At 44.0% G+C, this 11,730-nt stretch overlaps 1 protein-coding gene across 1 annotated transcript in view; it reads right to left on the bottom strand.

Moving 5' to 3' along the window:
* Window positions 1-912: 912 nt before the first annotated feature.
* The window catches only part of LOC109918614 (14-3-3 protein gamma-B), a 73,065-nt gene continuing 62,247 nt past the window's right edge, over window positions 913-11,730 (bottom strand). The window contains exon 2 of the mRNA XM_020518544.2: window positions 913-1,985. Within this exon, the coding sequence (XP_020374133.1) occupies window positions 1,329-1,985 (657 nt within the window). The 3' untranslated portion in view covers window positions 913-1,328. The remainder of the gene's footprint in view (window positions 1,986-11,730) is intronic.

Here is an 11,730-nt window from a genome sequence, read left to right as displayed (position 1 = left end):
AGAGAGAGAGGAGAGAGTTAAAATAATCAAGTCACTTGCGCAAACTGAGAGTTCACCGCGTAACATGACAAAAAGCACAAACATAAGCCTCGTACTAACAAGTTCTGGTAAAAGCTCCTACACTGTAATTATTTCACTATTAACAAAACACCAGACATTAAGATTAAGCTAAAACATTGGTGCTTTCAACAGATCAATTACATAATCGCATGTCACGATATAACTTCCATAACAGACCAATTAACTGTTACGACCATTTGGGTAGAGCGTACTTCAGCAAATCAGTTACATTTGAAGACTAGTATTTTCGCCAGAAGAATACATCACGCCTATAAGTTAATAAATCTCAGCTACTGTTTAAATACGTCACCAGCATGCACAATATTGAAGCATAATAATCATATTACACTTGATAAGACGGCATAATAGGCAAGTGCGTTTTTTTTTAAAAAACACAAATAAGCTGCTTGAAGATCAGTTCCCATTATTTGTCTTCTATGAAATCTGCCTTTGATTCAGCCTGACCCAAAAAAATTTTCCCGTATTTCCAGTAACAGAGGGGGCTGAAGGGTAATGAAACTAGTCTGTGGTCTAAAATGGCAGGTCCTTAGTAAACAGTTGTTTGGGGTTTCTAAATGGTGGTGAAAAAGGTGCTTCAAATGAAAAAAAAAGCAATACATTTGTCAGCAGGTTTAACAACACCTTGTCTGATAAATCTGCAAATTTCTTCATCATGTTGTTTCCTCTTGAAACATTTAGGAACATCAAAATTGTGAAGACCTTATTTCAGGACTGTAGCCAGAGTTTCTAATTAGGGGCCTGGGGAATTCAGGGACACATTTATAGATAAATTACTTTTTTTTTGGTATTTTTAAATAGGCAAACTGAAATAAAAAAATATTTAATACTGTATTTCATTAACACTTGTTTTTTTTTATTCCTTTTTAAACAATGAAAGGTTACTGAAACCACAAGAGTAAATTTTTTTGTTGTTTAAAAATGTGCAGACCTCATCATTCAAGTTTTGCTTCAGTCTAGCTTTACGTTAAATGAAACAGCTCCACTTATTTAACTACAGGACAGTCCAGATGCCAGTGTGTGTGTGGCTCCCATTCTGTACCAGCACAGCCCAAGTCTGACCTTCCGCTAGTGGTGTTTTGGCAAAATGTCGAAGAGGCATCAACGAAGGGCAGAGAGTGAGGGGAGGGAGGGGGGGGTAACCGGAGGCTCACCCCCTCCCCACCCCAAGTGGAAATAAAGAGACTGCGGTCACAGCTGTAGCAGCCAGTTTCCCCCTTTAACCCCCAACCCCCCACCCAGCCTGGGACCTAATTGTTGCCCTCCCCACCTTCATCGTCCTGCTGGTCGCTCGTCCACAGCGTCAGGTTATCGCGGAGGAGTTGCATGATGAGGGTGGAGTCCTTGTAGGAGTCCTCATTGAGGGTGTCCAGCTCAGCGATGGCATCATCGAAGGCGGTCTTCGCCAGGTGACAGGCCTGCTCGGGGGCGTTCTGGATCTCGTAGTAGAAGACCGAGTAGTTGAGGGCCAGGCCCAACCGGATGGGGTGTGTGGGTTGCATGTGCTCTTTGCTGATCTCGTGGGCCTCCCCGTAGGCCTTCTCCGAGGACTCCACTACCGTGGCGCGCTTCTCCCCAGACGCCACCTCGGCGAGGTAGCGGTAATAGTCCCCCTTCATCTTCAGGTAGAAGACCTTGCTCTCGTACTGCGTGTCGCTGCAGTTTTTGATCAGGTAATTGTCCAGCAGGTTGAGCACATCTTGGCACACGGACTCCAGCTCCTTCTCGATCTTCTCTCTGTAGGCCCGCACCATCTCGATCTTCTTCTCGTTGCCGTCGGCCGAGGTCTTCTGCTCGATGCTGCTGATGACCCGCCAGGATGAGCGCCGCGCCCCCACCACGTTCTTGTAAGCGACGGACAGAAGGTTCCGTTCTTCGTTAGAAAGGGCTTCGTTCAGTTCCGTTACCTGATGGGCAAGATACAGAGAAACTTTAAGGGAAAGGAACGAGCACAAATACACAATACCAGTGTTTTACAACCAGAAATAGGTGAAAGATAACTCGAGAAAGCAACGGGGGAGGGTGGGGAACAGACAAGATTAATAATCTTGCAAAATCATTGTTGGATCATAGTCTTCCACTTTTCCAATTTGAGAACTTACCCTTAAGTGTTCAGATTGGCAGTAAAGTTGTTGTTTGGATTACAATTAGATACAAAAAGACATTTTACAAAATCAGCACAATGTACCAATTTCATTTTGCAACACATCAACAAAACTGGCATACCATCTGTCATTATGTATTTTGGACATTTCAACAATATTCACATGTAGTGAACCATCCTGGAGGACATTATGGGGAAGGGAGATTAGATGGATCTTGTGCAGGATTGAAATTGGAAAAGTGGAAAAGCTTAGGTGGGGTTGAAAGCAACAATTGAACAGATGGGTATCATCTTGCCCATTTATTCAGGGATAAGGAGGAATGGAGGGTTGTGAATCTGTGGAATTCTTTGCTGTTGTGTCTATTTGAGGCTGAGAGAGACAGGTTTAATCAGTAGGGGGATCTAAAGTCATGGGGAAAAGGCAGGATAGTGGAGTGGAGGGTTTCAGATCAACCATGATCTTGTTGACTGGTACAGTAGACTCAATGGGCTGAACAGCCCACTTGTGCTCCAATCTCTGATGATAGAACATTTGAGTTCGAGGTTCCCAGTGATAGTGGACCCATGTCAAAAGAATCAAGCAGAGTTGAAGAGTTTGACATTGGGTAGCAGGATGGATGGTGTGACCTTACAGGCAAGGAATGCAACAATCCACAAATTCTCATTTGGCTTGAGGTGTCGAGAACATCAAACGGAACGATAGGAGGGAATCAGTGAAAGCTGGAAGAATTTAGCTCCAGCTTTTCCAATATTAAACTGGAGCAAGGTGCCTTCTGAAACGATGCCCAAACTCTTCAGAGGGGTACTGCTTTGGCAGCCAGTCCCCTAAAAAGCCTGCTGTATCAATTTCAAATGAACCGCTCAACAACAAATGCCAACTGAACCACACACATTCCTGCTCAGGTCTTTAAACACTGCTGAAAGCCAATGTTCCACATGCAAATGTAGCCTTAGAACAACATGCAAGGCTGATCGTGTTTCAGTTGTTGTTAGATGCCCGGTGGTAATATTCCACTTTCAGAACCTTGATGTGCTAGCTCATTACCAATCTCTACAGCTGAGATCAACACCACTCAAATATGAGAGAGCAGAACAGCTTAACCACATCCTCAAATCAGCCTTCATTCATCAGTGAAGCAGCAAACTAGTGGACACTATTGGCACTGCCTTTTGGAACCTCCTACAATGTTAGAACTGACAGCCATGCAAGCCCTGATACTGCAGATTCAAGAACACTTCCGCTTTAAAAATCAACTCGAAAAACAAACTTTTAACTTTTCTCAAAAAAAAAACGCTCTTTCAAGATGGAAGCAGCAACAGACCTGTTATACCGGAAAACTTCAAAGCCTACTGAACTGTTATTTCTCACATCTTCTCTGTAGCTGTAACACTATATTCTGCATTGTCTTAGTACCCTAATGTACTTATGCAAGGTATGTTTTGCATGCTAACCAAACAAATCAACTTTTCATTGTAACTTGGTACATGTGACAATAATAAGTCAAATCAAAATCTCAGCAATTATAAAGGCAGACAGTCAGAACTCAATTCCTTTATTCATTCAGGAGAAAGGAGGGCGTCGCTGGCTAGGCAGCATTTATTCCCCATCCCTAATTGCCCAGAATCAACCACATTGCTGTAGGCCTGGAGTCACATGTAGGCCAGGCCAGGTAAGGATGGCAGTTTCCTTCCCTAAAGGACATTAGTGAACCAGAGGGGTTTTTACTGACAATCAGCAATGGATTCACAGTCATCATTAGATTCTTAATTCCAGATATTTTTTTTATTGAATTCAAATTCCACCATCTGCCATGGCAGGATTCGTACCCAGGTCCCCAGGACTTTACCTGGGTCTCTGGATTAACAATCCAGTGATAATACCACTAGGCCATTGCTGCCTCCTTCAATAACATTGGGCTTTTAAAAGGTGTGAGAATTGAATTCTGGGCAAGTGGGAGACAGAAAAAGACCTCAAATTAAGTAACCTTTGTCTGAGTAAACAACAGCTCACTTGAAATTAACCTTGCAGCCATTTTATTTTGGTTGTGATAAAAACAGACTACAAAAGCTTTGAATGCTGACCCTCCAAGAAGAACTCAAGACATCAGAGGGGGTTCTCAGCCAACGGGAACATAAGGAAGGTAGCAGAGATCAGCAACTGTTCTACTTAAACTCTCCAGTAATCTGCAAGTGTCTGTAAATGCAATACCTCTCTAGTTCTGCAGTTTGGTACAAACAGGGGCAGAACTTATACAATTAATGGTAGGACCTTGTGTTGTGTTGTAGAACAGCAGGGCCTAGGGATTCAGGTACATAATTCTTTGAAGTTTGCATCACAGAGAGGATGGTTAAAAAGGTGTTTAGCACGCTTGCCTTAAATCGCTCAGTCCTTGAGTATAGGAGCTGGGAAGTCATGTTGAGGTTGTACAGGACATTGGTGAGGCCTCTTCTGGAGTACTGTGCCCAGTTCTGGTTGCCCTGTTATTGGAAGGATATTATCAAGCTGGAGAAGGTTCAGAAGAGATTTACCAGGATGTTGCTGGATATGGAAGGTTTGAGGTATAAAGAAAGGCTGGATAGGCTGGGATAACAAGGCGTAGAGCTGGATGAACACAGCAGGCCAAGCAGCAGAGGAGCAGGAAAGCTGATGTTTCGGGTCTGGATAGGCTGGGACTCTTTTCAATGGAGCGTAGACCGTATTGAGGTTTATAAAATGACAAGGAATATAGATGGGATTAATGGCAGGTGTCTTTTCCCTAGGATGGGGGAATTTCAAGATTAGGGAGCATATATTGCTTTTTTAAAAAAGAGAGAGGAAAGAGATTTTACTAAGGTCATGAGGGGCAATTTTTTTTCTTTTACACGGAGGGTGGTTCACATGTGAAATCAAGTTCCTGAGGAAGTGGTGAATGCGGGTACAATTACAACATTCAAAAGACACTTGGATAGATACATGAATTGGGAAGGTTTGGAGGGATATGGGCCAGGAACAGGCAGGTGTTTAGTTTGGAATTTTGTTCAGCATGGACTGGTTGGACTGTAGGGTCTGTTTGTGTTGTAGGACTATAACTCTAGTGAGGTACAACAAACCTCCTTTATCTTTATCAGATTGTGGATTTGCTGGGTCTACCTGTACAGGCAAACAGAATTTGTCTATGAAAGCAATTCCAGCTGTTGAATCAGATTTTTAAAAAGTTTCAACCATCTCACTCTAGAAAGAGAAACTCAAAGTAGTAACAGGCCTGCAACAATCTTAGAAACTAACTTTTAAAAAGATAAAAATAACAGGATTAAAAGATGCTCACTTAAGCGCAACAGTAATTTTGCAACAACCAAACAAACAGAAGGCTCCATTTCAAACTAAAGTTTTAATGCTCATCATTTTAAAGTTGAAACCCTCAAAAATTAAACAAGGGACCCGTATATCAGCTTATACAAATTCTTAGTTCATGGAACAGAAAGGATAAATAAGCCAGAGTTCAATCCAGTCTATAAGGGCAAAGAATCACGTGCAAGAACATAAGGATACCACGACTGTCCATCTACAGAAGGGAAAAATAAACTCTCCCATCTGATCAGAGGAATCCCATCACCAGCAAGATCAGAAACAGATTCTGAATTGCTCAGTCTAACATCTCGATCAGGACCTGCTGCCTGAGACTGGGCAGTTTCAAAAGACATGTGTAACACCTGCTACGGTGTTAGCGTTTGTACCAGAGGTGTCTGACTGCAAGAAAGGCATATGGGCCTTAAAGCTGCATTTGTAGACATAACCTGCTGACAGATTTTTGACTGGATTTGTAGCCAACGGACTCCAGAGTTTCAATACCAGGTGGGAAAACACAACAGCGCTTCATCGGAGGCTGCACCAATATTAACCAGCAGGGTAATGAAACGTCTGTGAATTAACGAACCAGCCCTGCAAGCCAACCAACCACAACATAACCTGATGTTCCCTACCAGCACATTCACTAACCCATTCCCAGTCACTGATGAACTGAATGGAGTTAGAACCGGACTCTTCAGCCAGCCTTTTGTCTACCATGCTTTCCACTGGCTTCCACCTGCTGTCCAATCCGACCCAAGATTTCCAAGGGAGTACTTCATGATTTCCTTCAGTTCTGACATAAAACATTAAGTGTTTCTCTCTCCACAATGCTGAGTTTCTTCAGCATTTTGGGAGTTTCAGATTTCCAGCATTTACAGTATTTTGCCTCTAGTCTTCACTGTTTCCGATTGGTCAATGACCGTGCACGAGCTGCCAGCTCAGAGGCAGATGCGCAACATGCACATGTTCTCCAGTGTGTGGGGCCAACTTCAGACTTACAAATCAGCACGAAGACAGAGGAAGCGATATAACTGCCCATTCCAGGGAAGCCCCACAGACGGGTGAATATTCGAGTCCCTGACCAGAACCGGTCAGTAATGCAGAAGTTCACTTCCTTCAGTAGCACATTCACTCCCAAGTGATCTGTACAAACAAGACACATTCAAGGACTGCCAAATGCCATCTGGTTCACTAATGTCCTTTAGGGAAGCAAACTGCCATCCTTACCTGTTCTGACCTACGTGTGACTCCAGACCGACAGCAATGTGGTCGACTCTTAACTGCCCTCTGGGCAATTAGGAATGGGCAATAAATGCTGCTTAGCCAGCGATGCCCTCGTCGCGTGAATGAATTAAAAAACACAATTCTCTTCTTCATCAGGCAGGGAGTGAAGGGAAACAAGCCTGCCAAACTCAAGCCAAAACAGCAATTGCTGGAAAAGCTCAGTGGGTCAGGCAGCATCTGAGGAGAGAAATCAGTTAACGTCTTTGATTGAGTGACCCTTCCTCAGAATTGATGGCGGCTAGCAAAAAGTCAGTTTCTATGCAGACGATAGGGCTGGAGGAGGAGGGAAGGAGTAAACAATAGGTAGGGATAGAGCCCAAAGAGAGAGAACAACTGTTATCCAATCTTTTGTCTGTCCAACTATCAGCCTGGAAGAATGAAAAGCTATTAATGGGGACTATTAGCAGCTAACAATGGGTTGTGTGTAACAGCAGACCATTTGATAACAAGGCCTGGTATGTGGGGGTTGGGGTAAGGACATTGGAGGTGGTGTCTCAAGCCCTAAAATTGTTAAACACTACATAGAGTCCAGAGGCTGTAGAGTTCTCAAGTGGAAAGTGATAAGCTCAGTCTACAGAGCAATAGTATCTCCAACTCAGTTCAAGCATCTCCTGTATGGACCAATCAGTATCAAGTAGAAAGATCTACCACTTCCACCATCTTTGAACGTTTCTGAACATAAGGTGGCAGGGCAACATATCAGGCACTGAGGTGGCTGCCCGAGCTGGGCAAAGACTCAGGATTTACAGCACGGGGACAGGTCCTTTGACCCAACTTGCCCATACTGCCCTGCAGCCAAGGTACACCAAGACACAATCACAAAAAAGGGGTTGGACTGTCCATGTAACACTCACTTACTAAAACGAACCTTCGTTTTGAAGGACCATAATATAGGAGGCCCATATTCTCGTTCATATCTGCTGGGGTGCCCTCTCATTGAAGTCAGAGGAAGGACTCAAACACTTCAGGATTTACTTAAGATAACGACAAAAGCTTGCCGAGGATGATTGTATCTGACAAGCAAAGAAAGAAAACTGCTCCATCATCTTCAAATGCAAATGCAGATTGAAGACAGAGCAAAAAAAGGTGGGGAGCTTCTGAACCAGCAACATTGAAATCTCAATAGCCAGCACTTTCCTGTACTATTTAGCCCAGAACCTCCTGGATGTAAATTGGTCTTAATGACACTGATACCCGACCAAATGTACACAGTCATCCTCACTCCCTGGGATAACCCAACCCAGGGCCAAACAAAGTGAAAACGATACTTTGATTATTATTTCAATCTATTAGTAATAGAAATAATAAGAACGTAATCCTGATGGGTCTTGACATGGGTGAATGTGGAGGCAATGTTCCCTCATGTGGGAGAACCTAGGACCAAAGAGGTTGCCAATTTAAGTCAGTGAAGAACTTTTACCTCAGAGGGCTGTGGATCTTTGCTTCTGCTACCTTTCGAGGAAGAGAATGAGTGTCTTTGCCTTTTTTTTTGCCAAAAAAAAAATTCAGAGGTGGATCGATTCTCAGTAAGCAAATGGGTGAAGGTGACGGGCTGGACAGGAATGTGGACTAATCCAATCAGCCACAATCATTAGATCAGTGCAGTAGGTCCCAAGAGCAAGTGGTCCCACTCCCAAGTAATATGCTTGCATGTTAAAAACACTTCCCTACAATCATGTACAAGAGCGATTACACTTAAACTGTGCTTCATTGGCTATAAAGGCACTTTCAGACATCATAGGGTCATGAAAAGAGCTGCATGGATGCAAACCACAGCTTGTGGGGGCCTTCTATGCACATTTTAGCTGCCCCATTTATGTTAGAGACTTAAACAGAACTGGATTGGCCATAATACACACACTGACACTCAGTTATAACTGATAGTTATGAGAAAAAGGTGCCAAAATCAACGTTAGTCTCTCTTTCACACCAAACGCAAAGTTAACACAACCTTTGGCAAGCAAAACCAGATTTGGGAGATAATACACTGACCGTATTCCAAATGATAAGTAGTGATTTGCTGCAAGTTGTACATGTTAGATTGTGTACATTTTTGGTACAATTTTGATTTCTTTAATCACCCTGTTCAGAGACATTACAACAGACCTGTGGAGAAGGTGGAATGTGAACTTGGGCCTCCTATCCCAGAGATAGGGACACTGCCACTGCACCACAACAGCCCCTTCTCGCCCTTTGATCCATACAAAGATTTACTAGAGTAATTCCTCAGATGACAGGGTAGTCCTAAGGAGGATAAGGTCGAATAAAATGGGCTGGTATGCTCCAGGGTTTTGAAGAAAGGATTGAAAGAAATAGGTTACAAGGCACTTGTCACTCGGTCTGGGGATGCAATCATGCTGGCTTAAAAATCTTGAACGAAGGTTCCAGCATAAGGTCCATTAGAACAGGAACAAGAAGCAAATTCCTTCATGAAGGGTTATGAATTCCTTACAGTGGGTGGTGGAGACTCAGTGCGCACATGAAGGAGGTCTGCAGAGATTTAGCAAGGAAATTCTAGATAAAACCTCAGCAACTGAAGCAAAAGAAAATGCACAAGAGTGGGTGAACGGGAGACACACAGATCTGAGGTTTGTAGGTCTGGGAGGAGGAACAGGCCTTGGAGACGTCTGAAAACAAGAAGGAAAGGTTTGAAATGAGACTATTGTTGAAGAGTCAAATGTAAGGCCAGCAAGGATAGGGGCTAATAAGCGAATAGGGCCCAGTGCATGTGAGAATAGTGGCAGTCCTGCACTCCTACCAGCAGCCTAGCTTGCCTTGTGGTAGTGCTCCGGACTCCTGTTCTGGAGGCCCTGGACTGTCGTGGTTTCGTTTACTCATGGCATGTGGGTGCCCCTGGCAAGGCCTACATTTAACGCCAGCCCGTAATTGCCCCAGAGATAGCGATCAGCTGTCTTCCTGAATCACTGCAATACTAGAAGTGTATGGGCACCTGTGGAGTTTCAGGATTTGGGCTGCGCAACTGTGAATGGTGGGCCATTTAGCTCCAATCAAAACATGGCGGTGCTCCCAAAGATCTGCTGCCCTTGGTCTCCAACAGAAGTCACAGATTTGGAAGGCTCTGTCAAAAGGGAGCGTTGCTGAATACGGACAAACCTGGGCCGCAGGGACATCGTTCCTCAAAAGCGGAGTCGCAGGTGGACAGGGTGGTAAAGGTGACATTTGGTCAGAGCATGGAGTACAGGAGTTACGGTTGTACAAGAAACGAGTACGCAGTCTTTCAAATGTAGCCTGACCATTTTGGTGGCCCTGCTATAGGAAGAATGTTATTAAACAGGAAAGGGTGTGAAAGGGATTTACAAGGATGTTACAGAGACTGGAGGGCTTGCATTATAAAGGAGTGGCTGGGACCTCTTTCATCCTGGAGCATTAGACGCTGAGGGGTGACCTTATAGAAGTGTATAAGGTCATGAGGGGTATCATGAAGGTGAATAGTCAAGGCCATTTCCACATCCAAACACCCCCACCCTGCCCCAACAAGAGAGGGCACAAGTGAGGGAAGGAAAATTTAAAAGAAACCTGCAGGATAACATTTTCAGAGGGTGGTGCACATATGGATTGAGCTGCCAGAGGAAGTGGTACAGGCAAATACAATTACAATATTTAAAAAGACATTTGGACAGGCATATGGATAGGAAAGGTTTAGCAGGATAGGGGCGAAACGCAGTCAAATGGGACTGGTTGAATTTAGGAAACCTGGTTGGCATAGATGAGTTGGGCTAAAGGGCCTGTTTCTGTGCCATATGACTATGACAGAGTCTTTACAAGGCACTGCAGTGCATTTTGATGCAGATCTACCAGAGAAAATACGCATCCAGCAAGTAAACCTTTATACAGCAGTACTCCCAGAAACTTGGCACCTTCTTCTCTTTCAGAATAAAAGCCAAATACTGCAGTTGCTGGAAATCTGCACAGAGTAAACAGCAGCTCAGGCAGCTCTTGTGGACAGAAACAGTTGATGTTGAATCCAGGATGACGGCTTTAGAACCGTTTTTTTCAGAGTCATACTGGACTGGAAGCTTTAACTGTTTCACTCCCCACAGATGCTGCCAGACCTGCTGAGTTTCTCCAGTATTCCGTTTCTATCACCTTTTCCTCCACTGACCAAACAAATGTGGGGGAAAAAAAACATTACTGTTCGGATCTTTAATACATAAAACAGTTTGCACATCTGGGATTCCAACAGCTTGGAAGCCAGTGGGTGTGGGATTTTGAATACTGCAGCTTCAAAATAAAGGAGGTGGTCACAGGAGATATTTTAACGTCTACTGTATATTAGCAGAACTGCTGTGCTGTCTAAACCGCATTGAACTTTTACCAGGAACGTGATAGTTACTTCTGTTTTTTGTTCGCCCTACGCAGCAGTTTTGGTTTGTGCTTTACAATAGGCAGTGAAAACGTACATTCGCCTTCAGAACTTCACAGCCAAAGCAAGCGCACTCTTACAATGTGATGACGACCAATCAACCTGGCTTTTTGTATGTTTTTGGGCTGTCAAAACAGGAAATTCTCAGCTGATAAACCACACCTCCGACAGTGCAGCAGTCCTGCAGTGTCGCAGGACAGAGTCCAGACTACATTTTGTGCTCAAGACTGGAGTGAGCGTAGAACCCAGTATCTTCCAAGCCAGAGGCATTTTCTGAACAAGTGATAAATGGGAGGCAAAGCCAAAGAACAAGTCGACAACTCAAATGTTCCAAGAGCATTGGCAGTGAAGCAAACCACAGGCATCACAGCCAAACCCAGCTCTGACCTCACTACAAAAAGACAGACTGCAGTATCCTGGTCAATCCTGTTACTTTGCACATAGAACACTATCAGCAAACACTAATGTTGGGGTGGTGCACCGTCACAGGAAGAGACAGTGATAGAGAGAATTGGACCAGGTATAATTCAGGACAACAAGGTGTAGAGCTGG

Source organism: Rhincodon typus, chromosome 26 (genome assembly GCF_021869965.1).
Source record: "Rhincodon typus isolate 14 chromosome 26, sRhiTyp1.1, whole genome shotgun sequence".
Lineage (NCBI taxonomy): Eukaryota > Metazoa > Chordata > Chondrichthyes > Orectolobiformes > Rhincodontidae > Rhincodon > Rhincodon typus.
This window is presented reverse-complemented; position numbering and strand designations above follow the sequence as displayed.